Source organism: Photinus pyralis, unplaced genomic scaffold (assembly GCF_008802855.1).
Source record: "Photinus pyralis isolate 1611_PpyrPB1 unplaced genomic scaffold, Ppyr1.3 Ppyr1.4_LG5, whole genome shotgun sequence".
Taxonomy (NCBI): domain Eukaryota; kingdom Metazoa; phylum Arthropoda; class Insecta; order Coleoptera; family Lampyridae; genus Photinus; species Photinus pyralis.
The window spans coordinates 47,779,188-47,804,960 of NW_022170596.1; the positions used below are offsets into that span (position 1 = coordinate 47,779,188).

General features: G+C 35.6%; 1 protein-coding gene across 1 annotated transcript in view; it reads right to left on the reverse strand.

The window, feature by feature from the left end:
* Positions 1–22,555, reverse strand: part of LOC116172249 (E3 ubiquitin-protein ligase MIB1-like) — a 462,793-nt gene extending 440,238 nt beyond the window's left edge. Inside the window, exon 1 of the mRNA XM_031489422.1 lies at positions 22,388–22,555. Within this exon, the coding sequence (XP_031345282.1) occupies positions 22,388–22,485 (98 nt within the window). The 5' untranslated portion in view covers positions 22,486–22,555. The remainder of the gene's footprint in view (positions 1–22,387) is intronic.
* Positions 22,556–25,773: the final 3,218 nt, after the last annotated feature.

Below are 25,773 nucleotides of genomic sequence, written 5' to 3' on the forward strand. Positions count from 1 at the left end.
CAAGATGGGGCTCCTCCTCATTACTCTATGGCTGTTCGTGAATTTTTAGATGAGAAATTTCCGGGACAGTGGATAGGACGAAGAGGTCCTATAGAATGGCCAGCACGATCTCCAGATCTGACACCATTGGATTTCTTTCTTTGGGGTCATTTAAAATCGGTTGTGTACAAAACTGAACCAGCTTCCATAAATGATCTTCGCTACCGGATAGTCAGGGAGTGCCGTTCACTTTCCAGGGAAGTGTTTAAAAATGTTAGAAATGAATTTGAAAACCGTTTGTGGTATTGTTTAGAACAAAACGGTGAACATTTTGAACATTTTATTAAATAAAAGTTGTTTATTTGCGGAGTTCAAATTTTAGTGTAATAAATTGTGAATGGGCAGTTTAAATGTACCAGTGTATGGTATTTCTGAAAAGCATTTTTTAAGAGCTTTCCAATGATGTATCACAAGTGATACGTCACAATTCAAAATTTAGGCATGGGGGTGGCGGGGGGTACGAGGTTGAAGTTGGTTCCTTCTTTATATAACCATTTTGGTTCCCCCTCGATTCTACCGAAACGGTTTTGGCCATTTTGTGATACCTCTAATATAAAAAACGATATTGCCCATTGAAAGTTTTAAAAGTGTCACCCAGTATACGATAGTTTTGAAGCAAGTATTTTTGCTTCTATTACTTTCAGGGGTGTCCCATTTATCTTGAGACAGTCGTTTATGGGGAAAACTAGCGGGGACATCAAAAAATGATTTATATAAAATCTTCTTTATATGGAGGGGCCCATTTAATGATGCTGTGCACATTTTCACTGTCCATTAAGGGTGAAGTGTAGGGCAAGTAATTTTTTCAAATAGAAACCTATACTTCTTATTGAATATTCTTATTCTACATCGAAAAGTAATAAACTTTCATGGGAAACGTTCTTCCCTACATTGATACTATTTTTCGAAGACACTCTGAAAGCGCTATTTTTGGTTTGAACTAGGGAGTTGTTCTGTCAAGAATTTGGCATATTTTTTTTTGCATACAAAAAAATAATGTCCATTATCTTAGGAAATTATATGCGCATGTCATGCTCAGCTTAATGTTGTTTTAACCTAGCTATCTACACGATTATTCCTATATCTGCTAGGTCTGCAAACGAAACCGGACTAGCATATACAGGGTGTCCCAAATTTATACTAAGTGGTAATTTTTAAATAAACATACGTTCTATTTTTCGAGTTATGTATGGAAAAAGAGAATTAGGGTCATATCTGATGAAATCATTGCTGAGCAATGTCTAACAGCTATTAATGATAACACGCTACAGTTTATCTTCGTGACACTTTGAACAATTTTTTTGCCTTTTACGTTTATTTTGTGCTAAACTAAATACAATATAAGGTTAACGATGGCACCAACGTGGTGAATGGTACAGCACATCTCAACACGACTCTCAGAAGAAAGCATTGCGTACTGTGGGTTAATAATACCCAATTGGCAATTACAGTCGCCTGTCTTGCCTTCCTACTGTATCCAATGTAAATTAGGAACCGTCTAGCATAGATGAACACGTTGCCCTAATTAAAACCGTCGGATAGCGTGGTTTGAAACACCCTGTATTTAGTAAAATAAATTGTCTTGAATTCGAGAAAAACTGGAGCGAACGTGCGAAGTATCTACAGTTCGATCTCTTTAATCTCAACCTGACAAGTTGGAGACATTCGTACAGACAGTTCGATTACGAGGACGTTTTAAAGCTATTCGATCTGGAGCTATAATGAAAAATGTCAAAGTTGTGATTTAAGTTTTAATGCGGCATACATCTGTCATATCGCCGATGTAATTTTCTTACAGCAGTTTAGCCGAAGCGCGACGGAAAATTAACTTTATATATAACATTAACTTAGATATACTTATATACCCTCCTCAAAACTGAGGTGACATCGGTTAACACCTCCCAAGGCACAACAGTATCGTACGAAACCCATTTCTAGGTTCAAATTCAAAGATCCTTTCATAAAGGCGGTTTGCAACCCACACACTTAATGATCCCTACTGCGTCAAATGTGAATTATAGATTGGCATCGTTTATGAGTTGGTCTCGATTTTAAATTTTCGTCATGGACTCGATATAATTCAAATCCGCTCGCAAGCGCGTTGGCGGTATGTAATTTAGAGCCCTTTCGAGAAAGGGGGCAACGATTATAAGATAGGCATCGGTTATTCGAGACGCGACGTGTGCCGATAGTCATTTAAAACCCAAAGGCAACAGAACAAGCGCGAAACCTAATATATTACATGTATCATGAACTAAATGTGCTATAAAATCGGTCACTTGCCTTCGTTACGATCGCCCTTTAAAGTTCAACGTCAAATAACGTACCTACCTTTCAAACGCGTCATTTTCTTTGGCGCGTGTAATTTATTGTGGATTCTAGAGCAAAATTGGAGAGATTGTGAAATAAAAACGAAAAATAGCAACGAGCATTTGCACCATTGATTAGACAAAGACAGCACATAATGGATAAATAATCAATGTCATAGATAATTAATAATTACTACTACTACTAAGTGAATGTTTTCAGGGGTGTAGAAAGATATGGCCAGCCGAAGAGAAGTCGAGGCTGAGACTCGGAAAACAGCTTTCGTGCCGTGGTGCACACAATGATTTTTATCCTATACACTTACATTTAAAATAGTGCTCGTAGGCTTACAAGTAGGTAAAAACACCGGTTTCAGTGCACTTTGTCCTTGAGATCTGCGCATGCGCTCAGTTTAAGGTCATTCGATTCGGTTCTGTTTGTTAACAGATACCAGTATGTTAAACAAGAACAGGTCTGTTCAGTGGAAATAGGTCCGTTTAACAAAATCATGTTCCTTTAACCGACCTGTTTCCGTCAACAAACAAAATCGAATCGAATGACCTTGAAGTTGGCGCACGCGCAGATGTTTACCAACTACACTCTACGACAACTATATTTTCTCCAAGTTACACTTACGAGGCCAAAGATTTGCTTCTAGTAGAGATTAAAAATATATAAGTGGAAAAACAAATTTTGTTTTGCCTAAAAATTCCTTTTCTTTGATATCTAGGTAGATTACATAAAAATTACTTGCCGAAAGAAAATGCGGCGTATAGGTTCGTATAGTTGTAATACTTTAATGCTCGTTAAATTCGTTAAAATCTTGTTCGTACTCGAAGGCAAGTAAAAAATCGATGCTTTCAATCCTCCTAATCGGTAAAAATAATATGTACACAGACATTGTGAAAATGCACGAATTGTTTTCGATTAGGTGTTTACATGCGGAGATAAAAGTTGCATCGGCAAGGTAATATATTTTCATGCAATTTCCTATGCGGTTCGGTCTGGAAATGGAAATATACGAGAATATTTGGAGAGAACGGAACAAAGTCCGGACACGTTTGTACAAAGCCATCCCGAGGGTCCTTTAGTCTCTAATCCGTTTACAATCGCCTACAGACCTACTCCTTTGAGTAAACGAAGTTTATGACGAGAATATGAAAATATTTAAGGAGAGGAAATACTTCGGAACGTAGAAAACTAAAAACAACTTTTCGAAAATCTTTTAATACTTTTTCGAATACTCCGTAAACCCTCTTTGAAGTGGAATTGAAGGATTACAAAATTTCTCCTTATTTTTAGTTGTCGTCCCGGGGTTAATTTCATCGCCCGTTGGTTGCGCCATAACTTCTTTCATACTTGCTTATTCTAATTGCTTTTGGGATGTGGGTGCTGTTAACTTTAGGCCGTACGGGGATTATATCCAGTGCGGCTAAGCATTAATGAAGTTAGCGGAAGCAGAAGCGAAATTAATGGGGTGGGAGATTCGTTTTGGAAAATTACTTAACTTAACGTGTATTGTATGTTAGTATGTGGTACGCACATCAATGCCGTTGGATTCGTTGTAAGCCGCTTAATTTCATGAATGATAGGTTTTGGTGCTGCCCCTTATTGTTATCCGATTTATTAATAAACATTATTTAAGTTCCGTTCCTAACTTCTAATTCAATACTACCATTAGAGGAATTATAAATCCCTTTTATGTTTAGCACATTTATTGTAAAAATTAGTTACAGAAAATAAATGGCGTAATTTAAAACATTAAATTCATTCATGATGAACTCCCCGATACGAAGGTGGTCGACATGAAATATTTTTGTTATGCCCACTTGTAAGGGAGCGACGTCTTAGGGTAAAAATTTTTGACAAGATTGTACAGTGTTGGTCCCAATTTCGATAGGATTAAATGGGTAAACTTCTTATTAGCGCAGATAAACGAAAATCGCTTAAGTACTCGTGACTTCTTATTTCATTACCGTTGCCAGAAATAAGCTGCTGTCTTTTGTTTTTGCTTTAAAGGGAAATGGCCGATTCCTTCAATTTGCTCAAAATCCTTTATTTTTGAAGCTAGAACAAAAAAATGACGACTCCCTAGAAATTGTTACTTTGGGTTTTTCGGGAGGGCAGAGTAAATATCATACCCTCAAAAGTGATCAGGGATGCTCAGGGGTGGTGGTATGGAGTGCAGAGGGTGCAGTGGAGTGAAAAATTAACAGTGCCGGGAAATTTCTCGGAAAAATTGACTGGGAGGTTTTCGCGGTCGCCCCTTAAAATTGTCCGGGGATGCTCAAGGATGGCGCTACGGGGGTGCAGTGAAGTGAAAAATTAACCGTGGCGATAACTTGCTTGATATAATCGTTACTCGGGGTAATTCACATTTTTACTGAACGCTCCTGCGAATCCCCGGGGAATTTCGAGAGTAGATCTGGACTCTGTGATCACGAAAATCCCCGAATAACAATTTCCGAGCAATTTTCCGGCACTATTAATTTTTCACTCTACTGCACCCTTGGTACCCCGTAGCGCATCACCGGTCAATTTCGAGGGTAGATATGAATTCTGCGCCATCGACAACTCCCAAATAATGCTTTAATATGTAAAAAAGAACCACAATTGTTTATTGTTTCTAAAGCGATCGATTTCGGGTACAACCACCCATCATCAGGCTAGGCTAAAAGTATATCACATGAATTTGATGAACACAGAATTAAAATTATTACCGTCAATTAAATTATATAAATACAGCGACATAGAGTTGAATAAAAAGTATTAAAATATCAACTCTATGTCGCTGTATTTATATAATTTAATTGACGGTAATAATTTTAATTCTGTGTTCATCAAATTCATGTGATACACTTTTAGCCTAGCCTGATGATGGGTGGTTGTACCCGAAATCGATCGCTTTAGAAACAATAAACAATTGTGGTTCTTTTTTACATATTAAAGCAAATCTCAACGAACCCCAAAATAATGGAGAATTACATTACAAAAATCCCAAATAATGATTTCTAAGCGATTTTTCCGGATTTTCATATCTAATATATAAAAATCTCGTGTTTGTTGTCACATTCCTCCGAAATGGGTCGCCAAATTTTTTTGTATATTTGCTAGGTATGAGAATAGGTCGTAAAGTATATTTTATATACTCATAAGTTATTATACAGGGTGTTCATTTGACAACTTCCCACCACGGATTAATCGAAAACCACTGATTAAAGGAAAAAACGCCGAGACACGGTAAAAGTAATTTGGCTGATATCGAATATACTAAGAAAATTCTCTAATTAGCCAACAGCTCAGATACACATAAAAAAACAGAATCGCACCCGTTGAACATCGTAATGAATAGTTAATTCCTTACATTCAATTAAAATCGCAAATATTAGTCATGTCAAAACGTACAATATCAATACAATAAATTAAAATTTACGCGTTACTATATGAACACCTGCGACGGCTTTAGTCTATTACTCACCTTTCTTTTATATTAATTGATCGACATATGTTTCGCATACATAAAACGACCATCGGCCGGTGTCGTTAAACTGCTTTACTATGAATAAATATTTGACTTTGATCTACTGTAGATACTGCTCGCGCAAATGATTTATTCACCTTACCGAGTGGAATTTTTCCAAAAAGGCAGATACCACTTTTACAGGCACGGAAAGGTGGTTTAATCCAAAGGTTCAGGGATCTTCTTATCCGAATTACAAAAAAAGACAAGGTTTTTCTCTGTATCCACAAATTACCTACTTTCGGAAACTGAGATTGAGGTTTTTATTACGCTCCGAGGACCATTTTGTGACATACCATGTTTTAGTTAATGTCTTTTTTCCGCTCAATACAAGTAATTGAAGTCGGTACCGAAAAGACAACGTCCAGCAATGCGCATTTGTTTCTAATTTTAATACAAATTCACAATCACATTAAGAAGCAAAATTACTTTAAGCGCTCAACAAAAGTAAAAAATTCTATTTCCATACCTTTTTCTATGGTCGAATTCGTCCAAATCCTCTCCATGGCCATTGGACACATCACCAAACGGTATAAGAATAGTTCACAACACTACAGTCAATTAGCATCGCAAAAATGCTTCAGCTCAAAAAGTACGATATCGAATTTACAATACATCCCGAAACACGGTCACGGCACAACTGGTGACAATCCAAATTTACACGTTATCGCCTGGACTGGTTTCTTTATTCAACACCTGCGACGCGACGGCCCATCAAGCCAATTAAAATTTGTTGATAAACACGTACTTCAAACAAGATAAAACCACAATCGTTTTAAAAACACATTTTTTTGAAGAGAAATTTAACATTGTGGTACTTATCTATCTTTGCACAGTACGGTTCATTTCCAAAACTAAAAAAACAACTTTTTGGTAGGTATAGGCGATTTCATTCAGTGACCAGGGTGTATTTTGCTACAAAAAGACCACCAAAATGTCCCTGTGTCAAAAACTGGTCCAATTTGTGGAGCTGAAGCTGAGATTTTATTATGAAAAAGCGTTTCGTTTCGTTTACTGGCCAGGAGACCTTAGATGATTCTTTATTATGTTGGTGTCCGACTATTAAAAAAAAGATCACCTTCAACCATCAATTAAAAATTAGATTGTAGCTAGTTTGCTTTGTTTTTGAGTTTTGATTTATTTTAAAGACATTCTTGTGGTATTGGACTAAGAGCTTAAGCGATCGCTCTGTTTGCCTGTTGGTGTATATACGGGGTGGTGACTTGACGAACGCACCATAGGAATTTCAATAGAAATGCGTTGTTTAAGTCACCACCCGGTATGTCCGCACGTATGTAAGTAATTATGTACAGGGCGCGCAAACAATAGTTTCCACTTTATTAAAATACGCATAACCTAAAATTGCAGTATACAGAGTTGTGATTTAAAAACGAATAAATTCAATGAAAATGAAATAGAAGCGTGTTCGGAGATATGCTCGGACCCATGGATTTGGTTTTTGGATTGCGCATATTTTGACACAAAATGTAGCCCAAAAAATGGCAGAAAAAATATTTTTCTTAAATAGAAATACCCGTATATTTGCAAAAATTCGCTAAAAAGGAGAATGGGTGCTATTAATAAGCCTTTTCTCTGTGAGTTTTAAATTTTTAGAAAGCGATTATGTCCGTCTAGTTTTGAAAATGCGTATCGGTGCTAGTTAGGTTCACAAGACTTCGAAAATCATATTTCCATAACCATATTGCCTGTTCGAGGTCGTCCACCATCTTTCAAGTCCGGTTTCATCCGTTGTGGTAAATGAAAAGAATGAACGCAGAGAATAATGGGTGAGGAAATAATGAGCGTTGAAGATTGCATAGAAATAGAAATCACAGAAATCTACCCATAAAGAAAATGAATCTTGTATTTATTGAATAGTTCGATACTGCATATAGCTATTTGTGTATTAAGAGCGCAAAATGATATATTGTCGATTGAAAGAGACAGTTGACGCGCGACGAAGGAGCGCGGCAATCTCTTGAAATCGACAATCAATTTGCGCTCGAATTACACACAAGATTTTTTCTACAATCGAGCAGTTCACATATTTCCAGAAATTTAAATTTTTCACTCAAATCATTTTAATCTTATGCCCAAATGAAAGATGTCATTTACTCGTTGTCATTGGATACTCTGAGCAATGCATATTTGATTTATAGTTAATAATTGGGAGAGCGAGCGTTTTTTCTATTTTGTCGCTTATAAGCGACAAAGTGACATTCCTCGAAAAAGATGACGTTTGCGTTGTCAAATACGAGCGCAAATGCCTACTTTGGATATCGATTGTAGAAAAATGAGATTTAAATTAAAAACAGCATAATAGTACAGGCGAATGGTACCATTCGCAATTGTAAAAACAAGCATAGCCACCTTAAATAAACCTTTACTGCCGGCGCATAAACCTCGCTCATACACGTACCTATATACTTTTATGGATTCCCAGCCGTTATCCCTGATTACTGTAAAACATTCGCGAGCACCTCTTAAATATTTACAAAAACATTTTATAGCCGCTGAAATTCCGAAAAAAAGAAAAGAAGTTCGAGGATTTTGGCCAATTTAAATCTAATACGTTACCGTCCTACAAATTTATTGTCTCGGAAAAGTGAAATCAGTTTAGGGTAGCGATAGTCATCCAGCGGGTAAGGTAGAAAATGTTGTGCGAGATAAAAAAAAAAGCGCCACCACATAAAAGTATATGGATTAAATTACAGCGAAGCAAATTTGTGATTCGTGTAATTTGTCAACGTTTTACTAATCTTCCATCAATTGAGTACCACTTAAGTTTAATTAAGGAACAATAAGTCCACTAATCTCGGAGGAAATTGCTTGCCAAAGTAAGTAAATAGTCCTTCGGTAACAAACAGTTATCTGAGTGATATACAACGTATTTGAAAGTTATGCAATATTAAAATGTCAACCTCCTCTTTACAACCTTTTTTGGATGGAGTAAGAGCAACTCTCTAGAGATAGCATGAATTCTAAACAATCCAAGGTCTTCAGAAATTTTAAAAACCATCTAGAATAGACGAGTATCTATTAGCAACCCCAACGATTATACATATACAAGACTTTCGTTTCAAAATTCTAAAAAAAAAGGTGTCCCCTGCATTTTATTCGAGTTTTATATTTATTTTATAATTTAACAATTCTAAGACAAAGACTAAGATACATCTATAATTTCAAATTGTATTTTGTCTCAAATTTGAATTGGCACATATTGATTGCGCCTTTTAAATAAAGTTACAAATTCGGTTCTATTCCATTACATTAATTAAGTAAATTAAATTTACCAATCATATTAGGTGATTGATCTCAATATGCAGAACATTTGTTCTATTATGCTGATGGTTGATTGTATTCTATACTTGTAATAATGTAAATTATGTGAACGAAATATAAAAGAAGTATGGAGTAACGAAATGAAAACTTCAATGCGGATACTCAGTAGCAATTTCTTTAAAAAAGATTCATGGTTCTCAAACATAGCTCTTTTTTATTAAACGAATCCATCTTAAATTTTTATAAAGTGTTTTTTTCATCATCCATCTACGTCGTAACGTAATATTGAACAATTTGACGATTGCGTCGGTACGCGCATACGAAACGAATAGGTACTTGAAATCCGGGGAAGGCCGCCTGAAGATGCCAGAACAGACCGGGAAATTGCATCGGTAATGTTGTAGCCCTGCAGGCTGTAGGTGACAACCGACATGATCGATGCGACTCTAACACAAATTCGAGACCTCGACATTTGAATTTATTAAAATGATTGCACTGTTAACAACGTTTAATTTTGTTTTTGTTTGTTTGTGCTTGTTTCGACGATTTATTAGACGAAATTGAATTTTGTTTGATACGAAAGATTGGAATTCGCGATATGAAAGGCCCATTTGTCTTACGTTCAATTTAAAACTTTTCTTGGACCCATATTTCTTATCATATCCACACATGAATCAGAATGTTTCCCGAATAATAAAAAAAATGTGTGGGACGAACGAAACAATATAAAATTTATTATAACCGCTACCTCTATACTTTCTCGTTTCATTACTATTATTACCCTTAAAGAAGTTTAATTTCCTTAGCTAAATTGCTATCGCGTAAGATTTTCTTGAGCTTCTAATTTCTGGTGTAGCCGGTATTATTGTTTTCCGGACTGTAAGACTAGAATTTACGATCTGGTAGTTAATGTGTGTGTTGCTAAACGAAGTGTTTCGGGATATAGTTGATTATTCTGGAGATTGGGGAAGGTTACGGTAGACTGACTAATTTAAATTATTTTCCATTCATCGTTTCGTAGAATATTTTTAAAACGGGAAATTGCGTAACGTTGTTGTTACCAATGTCCATTTTATCGCAGCGCCCTCTAGTTTAGATCAATTACACGAAACAATTACATTAATGTTTTATCTCGATAAACGTCAACATTCGATTTAATGGCATCGGGAATAAACTATTTACATAAATTTTAATCCGAACTCTCAAATATTTGCAATTTGAATATATCGCCGGTGAAGTATTATTGATATAATGTTGACATTTTCGCCGGGTGATCGCTTAAATTCAATTTATTAAACCTCAATCGATGTCGCCGTCATCACCATGCGGAATATCGCACTTGGATATCTAATGTTGAACAGCTCATTTGCATAAGCTGTTTTGTGCTGTTGCTTTGGAAATTTGTCCGAACTGCAACGGGTCTGCTTTTGTTAGTACACGCTTGACGTACAAGCTCTATCCATTTTGTAAATGAAAAATGCGAAAACATGGCCTTTTGAAAGCGTTATTATTTTCTTATCTTAATTGAGTTTCTACATGACGCAATGTTTCTTTTTCATATAAAAGTTCCCTTGCAGTAAAAAAAAAGGTTTTCTCTGATAGTTTTGTTCACAGGTTTCATTATCTGCCTCTCTCAAAAGATTAAATAATCTTGACCGAAGCAGCATGTTAAAATTAGTGTTGGCGCCGGCGCCATAAGTGGATAAGGAATAATAATTGTTTTTCAGTTTGATGTTTCCTAAAAAATATAATTATCAGAATTGTAAAATAAAAACGACTATGTAGGTACATGGGTAATATTTCATTGACGCCAAATCATTTTTTTCTTGGCTCATCTGGCTGTGTAAGATATACGAAGAACACATTTAAAAAATAAAGAACAATTCATTCATTTTTCTGAAACTACTTTGGTCTCTAAAAAGGGGGAGGAAAATGTGATTTTCCTCTCTAGTGAGGAAAGTAAAAAAACAATTGCCGCATTAATCTTAATCATGACATTTAAAATTGAAACATATTTCCTATCTAGATTGCTATGTGTTATTATTTGCATACGATAATTTTTCAATTTTGATTGTAGTTTCAGAAAAAATAATGTGTAAAACTTGAGAAGAAAGTGTTTTTCAACTCTCGTTCAATTGACACACTTTGAATTCGAGTTGAAAAACTCCACTTTCTCTAGTTGTACAAATAACTGTTTATTATATTTTGTATGTCAAAACTGAACTCACACCTCCATTTAATAAAGGAAGGACGCAAAAGTGAATAAAAAGTTAGACCAAGTTCTCATCTTGTACTAAGAGCGATGATTATCTCATTAAAATAAAATATAAGGGAAAAAAAACATCTTAACGCAAAACATAATATATACACAGTGCATAAAAGTTTTCAAACCAAATTTCTACTCAATTAATTAGAGCTTGTTTGCTTGGAACGTAAAAGTTTACTAATAATCCATAAACGTGGAGGCAGGCAACATAATTTAACGTAATAAAGGTATGAATTAAAAATAAGTTTTAATCCTATTAGAAAGTCTACGTTTCACTCAACGAGATCGAAGTTTAAAAAAGCACTTTAAAAAACTTTTCATCTCCGAATTTAAGGGAAAATGTTGACAGGTCAAATATAGGGTTTTTGGCTCCTCTTTTTTTCTGCGTAATTTATGAAAAGCGGTGCCTGGCAGCACGTTGACCTACGCCTCGCTAATTTCTCATCTTTTGCAATGCGGCCATGTCTTATTCGGCAACCAGTAGTCCGTAAAATTAGATATGTAATGGTAGTTTTCTAACTGGGTGCTTCGGTATGGGTCGACGAACATTGAGGCTGCGCCGTGTAATTTTTGTACAGTTCCGCGCCTACCGGCGACGGTGTCATCCATCAACTGCCTATTTCTATTTTTGCCTAAGGACAATTACACACCGACGAAGGATGCAAACAATTAGAATACGAAACAAGGTGGTTGATGTGTGAGAAATCATTTCCAATAATGCAAATTGAATTTACTCGGAAATAGCTCGTGCCATTTATGAGAATTAGCTCTTTTCAATTACGCTAATTTGTAATATCTACATATTTAAGACGTACTCTTAGTTTCGCCTCCGGTATCTTTTATGGAAATTACTCGGCAGTGTTTCAAAGAGAAACGGTTACGGTTTCTCATTAATTTGAGTTGAAGTGCGTAACTCGTGATAATAGATATTCGCATTCCGCCCTTATCGAGCAAAAACTACACCATTAATGCGTACGCAAGTGTAGGAGAATCGCCCGACGCCCAGATTAATCACAACTCAAACTCGTGTGTTACGGGTGTTAGAGATGTCCACTCTCATTAACCTTTAGATGTCGTCGCGCGTTCAACCGTAAATCCCGATCTTGACATCATCAGATAGATAGATGATACAAATCTTTACGGGGAGGATATATCGATACGCGATTCGGTAGATGTAATAATTTAAAGGGCTCTACGAATTTCATTTTAGTTGCGTCGTACATAATACAAAATCTAATAAGCGTAAACAAAAAGGAAACTAAGAATAATGAATACGGACGAGTGCCGCGAGACTTTGAATAAACATAACCCGAATTAGCAAAAAGCGAGCGCTAGACTCTCCATCTTATACTAAATGTTCATTAACCTAATCGTCAAACGTATAATTTGTCCAAGTGTAATCCTTTAAGCGCTCAAATGACTAATCTTAACAAACTGCAACTGTACAAGATGCGAAGCGAGATGAATTTTCAGCAATTTGTTCCTGATCCCGTTCAGTAAATTGTGCCCGACGAGTTCATTAGCTTTATTTACTTCCAGATATATGACAATACTTCGTCAGGACATTTCCAGTTTCGGAATGGATGAAGGACGATCATTGAACATGATTTCTCGAGATAGATATTCCATTTAAGAGGTTCATTTTTTACATTCCCGAAGAAATTAAATACGGCTATTTGTAGAGGACAACGCTGGTAATATTAAGTACCACTTTCCTGATTAAATTGATATCTATTTAAATAAAGATGGATCGCCTAAATGTATGTACGACCGCACCAAATTAAACAATTTTTTTGTTGTGCTTGTTATGATCAGGACAAAGTTTGTATAAAAGGTCATTTCCCAAAAGGACGCAAAAAACAATTTTTCTCTATTCCCACATTTTAAATCGCAATATAACTAATAGATGGTGGCAAAGCGTGATCTACTACAGCTCTAAAAGAATCCAAACCGTCGACATTAATAATAATAACGTTTATTGTGCTCGAGTACCCAATGGACTTTACACTCGTCATACATTTAAGGTAAAAAACAAGAATATGGAACAAACAAATCTACATAAGAAATTCTTGTATGAGTACTATGCCTTTGCAATGAATACATTTTTTATAACTATTTTGAACTCTTTCGTTGGCAGTTTAATTAAATAGTTGGGCAATTTGTTTAAAAAAAGAGGACCATAATAGTTGAGTCTATTTCGGCTGCTGGTTAACCTTTTGTAGGTAGTATAGGTTTGCCGCTACAAAAGAGCCTTCCTCCATCGCCTCTGTTATGTAGGCAATTGCGTGATTTATAGCGGTCGTGGTAGATTTATTTTTTCGAAATCCAAACTGATTTTTAGAAAAAAGTTATTGGATTCTAGATATCGACACATTTAATTTTTTAATATCGTCAAATATTTTTGAGAAGATGAGTATGATGGATATTGGTCTAAAATGGTTAAGATCTGTCGCATTTTTAATTTTAGGAATAGGTATTATTTTTGATAACTTTAACGCTGATGGAAAAATACAGTTTCTTATTTCTTATCATTTGATTAACTAGTCTAGTAAACAGGATAATTATGATATTCAGGATATGTTTTACAAATTACAATAGAGGAATTTATAAGGTTCTCTACTGTTTGACACGTTAAGGTTTTTTATTATATCTCTTACTTCTGCTTGACTGACTTCAGAAAAAATAAATTCATGTGATAAGTCTAGGGGTGTAGATATGTATTTGGAATGAGAGGATTTTGACTTTGGGATGTTTTTAATAATTTCGTTTGTTACATTTGTGAAGAAAGTGTTGAACTCATTTGCACTGTAATCCAAAGTTGTCGAGCGGTTTTTAACTTTTCTAAAGCTGTTTATGATTTCCCAGCAAGCTTACTGGTGATTGTACTCGTTTTAATAAGGTTGCTGTAATACTCCCTTTTGGCAGATTTATTGTCTGCTTGTATTTACATTTGTAATTATTTAAGATTTGCTTAGAAATAAGATATAAATGATTTTCATTCATTTTAGTCTAAAAATTAATGAAATTACACATTTTGTTTAAATGAAGGGAGAACCACCCCTTAATGTTTGTGCTATGCTCGTTACACTTAGAAATCATTCATAAAAAGACTGCAATTTTCTTCTGTAGTCAGAGAAATGGTCTCTACGAAATACCAGTCGCTGTCCGTCAGTTTCTGATACAGGTTGTACATTCCCATCTGAGTGAAGGGCCTAACAGTGAGTGATCGTTTTTCATTTTGGCTTGGAATTTTAAGATTTAAATAACATGTAATGGCTTTATGATCAGATAATCCAGTCTCAATCACCTTAATACAAATTGGGTTACCAAAATTGACCATTATTCTGTCCAAACAATGATTCAGTTTAGTATTTTCTTTCACACATATCATGTAGTTAAAAGACATTAGTAAGTCTCCGAGACGCAATGCTTTGGGGTGACTCGTATTAAAACAAACATTAAAGTCCCCGTTTAACATTAACTTCTCCTTTTTGGTTTCTCCTTTAATCAGTAATTGCTCCAGACGTTCGAGAAACATTTCAAAATCTCCTGAGGGTGATGTGTATACCGTGATCACCAACAAGTTCAGATTGAGTAACTTATTTGCAGAAATTTCATAATGCACAATTCAAGCAAGGGGCGAAAGATAGACGGTCAAACGTATCAATTACGCATGCCCGCGAAGAGTAAAACATTTTCCAAAATTCCCACGAGGGAAGGTATACTCCGAAAGAGGCTTCCCGAAGTTCCGAGGGAAACGGGATTTCCCAAAGGGGGTACAAAGTTCGCCGGGACTGCTACTTTTAAATTTTTTCAATAAAGGGGAGTCGCAAAAGGATGAAAACATAACGAACTGTCTAACTATCGCAAATGATTGGCTAATGTCCCCATCAATTAATGCTTGAGCCTTAGGGGACTCCGTTTCTAATATCCTGTAGGTTCACTTCTACCACGTCGTATTGATAATCGAATGCCATTTATAAACAAAGAAAGTCTGCTGATTATTTCTTGCACTATAATTTCGCTGGAGAGATACGTGCAAAAGCAGTTGTTTGATATTTTCGAAGCAAATCTTATATGGTTGAGGTTTACAATTGATCCAAGGGCATTAATGTAATCTTTTTGTAGTATACCTTCTAATAAAAGAGCTTGCGCTTTTGTTGGAAAGAGGGATGGGGATTGTGTTTGAGCAATAAACGAAAAAGTGCTCACAATTTGAGGGTTAATTGGGTTGGTTGGGTAGTCCGAAGTCCCGGGAACTGGATAACTCATTTTTATACGTAGGAAACTTAAATCGAGTATCGGTTAGAATGTAGTTTAACAATCGGACAATTTGTGCGTGTAACGATATCGCGCTTCGCATACGATTTTTCATTTCGCGACACTCGTCTTTGTACGCGTACAGTAACAGGGTGCCCATTCTGTGTGGAATGTAGTATATATCTCGGTAAATATCGACTGTATACAAAATTTATAAGGGTATACAAAAAACTGTTTCAAAAAAATTTATAATAGGGTAGATGACAAATTTTTTAAAACCAGTTTTAACTGTTCGTGTACCTCTACTATAACTTTAAAATATGATATTTCAGCAAAATAAATCATATTACTGCAAATTTATGCAATTTCAATTGTAGATTTTTATTCTAGCGCCAAAACGCTGTTTTGTGTCATGGCGGTGTCTGTGACGTCACAGTCATGACAATTATAACGACGTAACCCCAGCGTAAATAGTTTAAAAGATTTCGTGATGAATTATAACTACCTAAGTAGTGCCCTACCATGGAGTACACTTTGTCATGGTGTAGGGCTCAGTAGTCACCTTTTCTGTGGCCAGCTAAGTATCCCAGGCGGGTAAATCTGGTTCCAAGGATGCTGTATCATTCAAATGCTTCATGGAGTAGAGAAATCCAAAAGCGTTTTCGACGATTGCTCATTAAACGTAATATAGAAAACTATATTGATATGAGTAGCACATTTTTCACGTACGTTAACTCCTGAGGCGTGCGGTAGACGACAATTTGGACAACTTCCGAATCCGATTGAGCCATTTGCCGATAGAGTTTCGAATAATCGGACTAGATCATAACTTGTTAAACGTGATAAAGGAAACTTTATCGACACTAGTACTCCTTTGGACTCTGAGGGGTTGTAAAAGTAGCTTGATGGTAGAGCAAAGAAAATAATTGTTTTCTTCGTCGACAACTAAGGAAACTGCATACAGCTTTGCGTGAACCGTATGTTGCGCGCAAATTTTGACTTAACTGTGAATAAGTTGCCAGAGTCTTCTGCTCGACTGCACCCAATGTAAGGTTCCATAAGAGTGCCCGCCATAAAAACTGTTTTTCCAAAAAAAATTGTTTTAAGAACTACTTTATAAATTTAGACCCTAGTTTAGACCTTTATCTACAAAATGTTCGTAACAGAAAACTCTTAAAGTGGACATAGCTTACTGAATCATCTCCATATGATAGCTTCGATGACCTAAAAACAAAGCATCTTAATTACACATTCCTTAAATAACTACATTTCTTGTAAAAAATCTAAACTTAACTTAAAAACCTACAAGACTTATGGCAGTTTTTTTATGAACAAAAATCTGTGTTTGATGCAAGAAATATTCCCAACATCATTTCATCAATGTTTGGCAGATTTGCTGCTATCAGTATTCGTATACCCACTTTCCATTCTTATCTGGTTTTAAAAACTAAACTTTAGGATAATATAATCACTATAAAATGGAGCAAGCACTAAATTAAAAAACGTAGACAAACTCTACAAACGCACAGAGGATTAGGATAATGACGTCACCCGCTCTGATTGGCGTTTGATATCACGTGACAAATGTCGTTATTTTTTAATTTTATGTTTACTAAAATATAATAGTTTCTCGTGTACATTACCAAAGAAAGTTATTTTGCGATGCCCTGACACCTTACTCTATCTTATGAAATAAAAATTTATTTATTCTTTTTCCACTGATGTCATGTACCCTATTATATCAATATCCTACATCAAAATAAAACCTTGAACACAAAACGAAATTAGCCACAATTGCTGCAGCAATTTCTCTCAGAATACTTAGACATTCATTTCAAGCTTTCCGTGATAGGTTAGTTCACTGCCTTTTTAGACTGGTTCACTTTTCGAAGTTTTTCTGTCCTAGGAGAATTTCAGACAACATTTGGCCAACAAGGCTTTTTTTACTAATTGGTACCTGCTGAACACGAATATCGATGTTGGCACCTCGAAATCTGTACCGGAAGTCCAGAATTCAAGATGGCGGCCAATTTCCGAAAATGTTTATCTTTTCACTCATGCGACCGATTTTTTCGATCTAAAAACTAATTATAATGTTATTCCTGACGTACCTCACGATAATAATAGTTAACTATTGTTTTAACAATAATGTAATAGTTCTTTTAGCGGCAGGATGCGTAAAATTAAGAATTACGAAATTCTTAGGTCTCCTTGCCAAAAGGAGGACTTGCAAAACGATTGTTTCTAGTAATCCTGACACATATAAGTATTCCCGACATGCGTTTATATTGCATAATTCTCGTTATAAAGTTTAGATAACTACAATCTTTCGAATTTTATGTTAATTTTTAAATGAAAAAATCGAAGGAGTTAAACTAAACTGCGGTGTTTCGGAAGATTCTTATTTTGCTAGGTATTAATTACCGTTACTCAGGATATATTATTATTATTCAAGTATGAAAGCATATAGAAAAGTGAAGACAAATTTATCTTATTTTCATGGTGTTAGGTCAATCGTCTTCTTGAGAATATAGGGAGTACAAATCAGTTGAGCCTTGCAACATTAACAAAGTTTTGACGAGCAATCCTATTTACAACGACAAAGGACGATATCTAGAGCAGCCTTCAGAATTAATCTAACGTTGTGAGAATGGGAATGTAGCCATTTTCAATTCTTTCCCCAGGAAATCAAGGATAGATATGCTAGTCTGAGCGACATTTCAGAGTTTAAGGTCAAAGAAGTACCTCTTGCGATTTACACCTGATATGCCGTAGGTAATTAGCGAAATGCTAGAAAAGATTAGATAGAATCCCAAGAGAATGGAGTTCAGAATTGTTAGATCTAAAGCTTCGCAGCTCCTGAAACCTGACAATACTTCTCCACTCTGGGAAGCCCCACTTGATTAACCGAGATGGGGCCAGGGACGTGCGCATGCTTCCAAACGGACGTCTTGTAGCGACTTCTCCCTACCGAACTAAGCGGGACGCGCACCGTCGGTGGAAACTATTGTATCAGCTACCTAAATAGAGGAAAAGACGCCACCTAAAATATGCGAGCCAGGTCGATACTCTGAACAAGTGAAGTTTCATGTACCTAGTTATGATACCAACCTTGTATAGTTTGTAGCACAATTACCGAAACCAGACTGAACTAACCAATTTCAATTTTTTAAATTCAAATTTGGCGCCTTATTCAATTTCTGATAGTACCGACAATTTTTGTTGTGTTGGTAGACCAGCCTTGTCTGAAACCCCCCTGCTTAAAAATAAAGGTCAAAAATAAATAAACAAATAAAAATAAATGCATCCAAGCGTGGAAATTCACAACAGCAATGACGTGACATCACTTCCTGTGATAGCGTAAAAGGACAGGATATTCGTTACTACTGCTTTTGACCAGTTCCTCTGCACATCATTATGGATAGGAACAAATACATATCTTTCTTGAAGTACCGGTCAGTAACCAAACTTAGTTTGCCAGTATTTTCTCGAAGTGATGAAGAAGCAACAGAAACACATCTGTATATGTAGCGTTATTCTAGTATCCGCTTCCTTGTGAAAAGCTTCTAAGGAGGAAATCTGTGTCGTCTGACGGTTACAGAAAACTTTTCTTTCGTCACTGAAGCCTCCAGCAATCACCAGTACGCCGTCAAATGATGCGCCTTCAAGGTGATGCGACAGTAACTCGTTTCTTTTGTTTTCCTCTAATGAAAGGAAATTGTTCCACATGTGAGGTAATGGAACATCGCGGATATCTATCACACGACGCACAGGAACCAAAATGCTTGCCAAAACAGAAATAATTTAATAATTACACGATGTGAACAAATTTAAACAGTAGCCATACAGTATTATGAAAAAAAGGTTTCCACTTTTACGCATTTTGAGGTTAGAAAAACTATGGAATCATTATTTAAACATTTGCTTTATTATCGTGCCGTACCTCCGTCAGGAATAACATTATAATCCGTTTTTAGCTCGAAAAAATCGGTCGCATGAGTGAAAAGATCAACATTTTCGGAAATTGGCCGCCATCTTGAATTCGAGATGCCAACATCGATATTCGTGTTCAGCAGGTCTAAATTAGTAAAAAACGCCTATTTGGCCAAATGTTGTCTGAAATGCCCCTAGAACCTGTTAAAACGCTGCTTTTTATAAAAGTGAACCAGTCTATTCAGTTAATAATAAAAATATCTTCACTTTATCTATCACTTATTGCAATGAAAACCATTTTATTGCTAATTTAATTTTGTTTTCAAGGTTTAATAAGAATTATAATAATTGTTTTTTGAAAAATTTTCCTGTACGAGGGTACTAACATGTTACATCATCGAAAAGAAAAAAAACCTCTATCAAATGAACCAAATGGAAAGGTGCACTGCCTTAAAAAAAAATTCAATTGTTTTTCGTTACTCATTTGTTTTCTGAAATAAAAACAAATGAATGCCGCCTTATTGTGGGAAATGAAATTTTAAACAACTTTCATACAGAAAAGTTTTGTATACATTCGATATTTTTAAAATAGAGAATTTTTTCTGATTAAAATGTACGTTGGTAGAAAAAGTATGTCGTCCTTTGTAGTGGCAAAAGAAAGGTCAGATACAATTTGGTGTCCATCATTTTATTTAAAGCGACCAGTAAAAAACATTTTCAAAAACCACATGTAACCGCAGAGACACGACGATGGAGCCTTTTAACATTTTCGAATACAAAACTAAATAGCCAGCGTATCCTTCTATTCCTATATATTGTGCCAACTCTGCGTTTGACACATCTTAAATTGAGAACAAACCACGCCGTTACCTACCTTAAAAGACTGCGATTTACTTACCTTATTTATAAACATCTTTTTCTGGAACTACTTGTAGCTGCTAAACTTCTAAAAGCAAAACAAAAACAACAATAAACCACAATAATATATTTAAACCTTTTCTAGATCAGCTACCACAGACTGCGGCTGAGGTAGGTACTCAAATGTGCAGGTTCTTAATTTTCACTTAGTTCCAACGAGTTCCTGCGATAGACGCCAACAGAACTACTACTGATACCGTTTTGAAAATACAGCAGAGTCTTTGTAAATTGACGCCCAAGGTTTACAATGGAGAAGTTTTCAGTTTCTTGTAAATTAATTATGAAAATTTAAGTAAAATGAAATAAAAATATGAAGGAATCATTAAAACACCTCCACAAATTAAAAAAAGGTACCTATAACATTGTGAAGTTGCGAAATAATTTCGTTTCAGCGTGTGACGTCACTTGACCTATCCGCATATGACGTAATATAGACCACTACTGTGTTACGCACTGAATATTTAAACTTTACTAGTTACTTTTCATGGACAATTTAATGTCACTGTCTTACCAACATCAAACTTATTCATTGCAATCACAAATTCACGTAACAAGTTTTAAACAAATATTTTAACAGAATTAAAAAGGAAATACAGCAGGTACGGGTTTTTTTACGTTCGTTTTATTCGGAGCGCACATTAACGAATTGGCATTGGCATAGTTTATAAAAGCAAACATTTACCTATTAGCTTACCTTCTACCCTTTACCCAAAAACTTTGCAATTTACGATGCTGCGGAGATCAATCGGGCTTTTGCATGATAAAGACTATGAAATATGGTAATGGTATGCAGATGCACTTCACGAAATGAACATTTTAAAGCATTTCAAATCCACACAGTCACTTCGCACTAATATTCAATAATCGATAAAGGCCAGAGTTGTTTGCATAATATCATGCAAATATAAGTTGTTCCAACTTGGCTTTATGTATATTTCACAATGGTGGGCGTTTACATTCGTAGGATATTTATGCTTTGCGCGCTTTAAGTTCGCGGAAATCATCGTTGCCGAGTTGCGGCTAGGTAGTAGATCATTGTATAACCATATAGATTTTTGGCTTTAATGGTTGCATTAAAGCTTGAAAGAATATTAAAAGAGAGGAAAAGAAATATTGAACGTAGTATCGTCACGTCGAGAAGTTCTACAGTCAGAATGGAAGTTGATATGAGCGGAAGAGGATACGACTACCTCAATTTCCTGCTCAAGCAACACGTCTTCACCACACACACGTGCTCTATAAGTTGCATCATCAAAACCACCATTTCAGCTATTATGCACATTGTGCAATGCAAAAGCACAACGTCACTTACTTTGGACGTAAAATAAAGCACGTTCTGTCGTTGACGGTTACGTGTTGGATGATGTGTTTTAAGTGTGAAATGTGTTACAATGAAATTAAATTAATTACCGTTTTAATGAGGTTTCTCGTTTGTTCTTTATAATTTATGGCAGCACGATTTGCCGTCTGTTTCACAAATGAAATGAAAAAGCCAAATTGTGCATTTTTTTGTTTCCCTTAATACTAATTACTTTTTCATGAGTAAAAACTGCTTAGCATTGTGTTTTGTATTTTTCGACTCTTCCCGGAGAGTTTCGTCAAATTTAACTTATAATTTGCTAACGGAAGTGCGCAAGAAATGTAACGGGAGCAATTGCCTTCTTTAACAAAATAAAAATATTAATGTAAGAAAACTGATTTTAATTTCCCCTTTCCAAAAATTGCCTACTTTCCCTTCCAGGCTATTGAGGGATTGGGTCCACTTTGTTCATCGAGAAGGCGTGATAGTAAGGGCAATGAAAATTGCATTGATACAATCGTTTAGAACAATTTTACACGTAAAGGACGATTTGACGACTTACCTTGGATTTCCTCTCAATGCAGCATGATGTAGGGCATTAAATCCATTATTATTCGTCAAAGTGATGTCAGCATTATGATCCAGCAGTAGTGTCAGCATATCGTCCCGTTTTTTCGAAATCGCATCGTGTAGGGGCGTATCTCCTTCGGAATCCTGTAACAAAACATAAATTAATTATTTATGCGCAACGCCGGAATTGGAGACGCAGTCAAGACAAATTGTATTAGCAGTAAACTGTGAGCAATGTAAACAGCGTCTATCTAAACATCATTTGCTAATTAGGGCGACATACAGCCCATTGATACGTCAAACCGCAAGCATGCAATATGTAACACGTTCATAAACGACAGTGATTTCGTTGATTAAATGGCGTTATTAAGTCGAGGATAATTGTTTTGCGTCAATCAATTGATTAAATCGTCGCTCTCTAACGATTTCTACACGAACCGGGCGAAAAACATTGAAGGGCAAAGCGGAGCGGAGAACGTACCGCAAAGCTTAAACTGAATGTAATTAGAAAATATTTGCCTCCAAAATGTTTTATGAAACTGTAGCATCTGTTCGAAGTTTGGGGACAACACAAACAACCAACAGCAAATAACATGAAAGGATGCAGCTTATTCAAACAAATTAGTTTTACTAGTAGCCCGAGGCGCAGCACACGTTTTACATGAAACAATGTACTGTGCTGTTGATAACAATGACTCTTCTGAACTTACCAACTCCTATAATAAAGAGACGATTGCCCTGTAGCAAAGCTCGTATTATTAGGCAATCATATTGATCTCGTAAGGGATGAAAACCGCCGCCAACTTTTCACGTTTAAAACGTTTAAACTTACACCGCGCCATCTTAGTAACGATGCAAAGTTAAAAGATTAAAACTTGGGCGTTACTAGGGGGGACAGAGGGCGCGTTACTACTCACCTGGGGGAGGAGAAGGGGGGGGGAGACAGTTCCAAACTGAATTTGTAAGATAAATGCGTAGTATAACAGAAACTTAAAGCTGTGTTAGATATACCGAATTAGTTTGTTGTAACATACACTGCCAAGTTAATTATAACTCGGTCTTTAGGGATGAAATGAAACTCAATAGGTAGCTGTATCATTTTCAACGAGATGTCATATTTTCCTCCTCAAATACCTGCTCTCAATTAATTGAACACGTGTTCAACACTTATTTTCTTAAGTTAATGTCAATGTTCTGTTAACAGTCTCAATGAAAGATGTTAATTAGTTACTTTAAATGTTGTGTAAACTACACCATGCGGGCGTTTTGTTGGGCGTCGGCACTTGCAGTAACGATGGGTCATTCTGTATTTGAATTTTTTATTGTGACGTTTAATGTGGTTACCAATTGGGATTAAGCGCTATTCCGATCATGTCATTCGAATTCTTGGTCAATCTTGTTTTGTATTAGTATTATTTAATGACGTTAATTTTATTTAAATAATCACCTTGTTTATTTGATTGTAAAGTTAAAAAGTAAACCCATTCTTTTGTAAAAGTTTATCTCTGGTCGTTTGCGATAAGAGTTACCGCGGCATAATCTAATTAGTTTCAAGAGAAGAAACGCAAATGCAGTTTATCGTTCAACAACGCATTAATTTATTAAGGAAGTGGAAGAGGAAGTTAAAAAGGAACGGAATTTGTTTTAAATTGGAAAGGAACTTGTGTGCTTTTGCCGTTATTTAAGTAGTACTTCTAGACACTTGGCAGTTGGAAAGACAGTCAACCTTGTTTAATTGTAAAGTTTGGTGGAAGAAAGTTTTACAGAGATTTAAGTCATCGTGATAAAACTGAATGTTTTAGTTTAAATTAAAGAAGAAAGGTTTACGAAGCCGTATGTGTTTTCCAGTAAATCGAGATTCAAGTGCAATAAAAAATAAGTGAAGTTCTCACAAGTATTATCAGTTTGATATTTGTGTTGACAATCGCAATTGATCGGATGTAAGGATTATTACAACTTTCAGGTAATTAAGATTTCTTTAATTAATTTTTACTGTCGATCGCTTGTTGCGTGGTATTTGTTTTTCTGACCCTGAGCAGCTATTTTTCTTTCAGCTTATTTGATTGATTTATGTCTAATAAATTTGATTAATCTGTAAATGGTTAGTTTTGTGTTTAATCGAGCCTATTTCATACCCAGAATTACATAAAGTGATGATTAACATTTTTTTAAATTAATTCTTTGGACGTGACCTACAAAAATTACAATTATTTCTTTTAAATGATTTGGCAGATCCCAAGTTTAAATAAATTGAGCTAGCTGGACAGGTGTTTTCTAGATGCTTTAGTGACCGTTTTCCATTTCACATAGCAATATGAAATGTAAAAGTTGTAGAAGTGACAGTGAGTCGTCTTAATTTATCACGGAAAAACAATGGCGTACCACAGCTAAGGGGTGCAAAAAATAATATAATTTTGTTTTGTATTTTATTTAATCTTCGTAATTACCATATCTTTCTGAATTCAAAAATATACTGCATTGTTTATTTATTAAACAATTAAAATGGGGGTTGCGCTACTGACTTGCCTTTTGGAAAGTTGTTATCATCAGTCAGTCATGAAATATTAGCAGTACCGAAGAACTTACCGCTTTTGGGTAATCTCTTTTTTCCGTACCCCGTTCCCGTTTTCCTCTGGTGCTGTAGAAACTCAGGGAAGTTCTTTCGGAGTACACCCTAACGCCTTCAAAGAAACGTAAGTTCTGAATGTTAGTGCTTGTTCACAATGGACATAAGCGTTACAAAAACATAACAGATACATAAAACATAATATTGACATAAGACATAATTTTACGCAGGTGGAGAAAGTGTTCACAGTGACCGTAAGATTATAATTATCTGCGTAGGCGCAAATCAAAACGTCAAGAACATAACAATATTATTTGTGGTGTATATGTGTGTGCCACTGAGATGGAAATTTCAACAGTTTTATTGCTTTTACTGTTATGAAGACACAGAGACAAAGTTGTTACAAAACAAAAACGGCGTTGGTGGGTCAGACCTATAAATCGAGACCGAGAGAAAAGGGGAGAATTTAAGAATTTAAGCTTGTCTAGAAATGAAGCTGCATGATGAAGAATATGGTTTTTTTCATACACCAGGATTATTCGATCACCTATTAAACTTATATCTTTTGTCCCCTTTATTAAACAATTAGGGTTTTAATCGCACCAAACTAATTAATAATTCGACGTCTATACGTTTTCCATGTCGTGTTGGATATAATCAAAAAACAACACACGAAGGACCAAACCACACCAAACTATGAAATAATGCGCCAAAAACTATGTACCAATTTAAAAATAACCAGATTATGTTGGCAGAAGAGATGTCATCGGCGTTAGACGTAGTAACTGAAATGTCAAACCAACAGCTGCGTC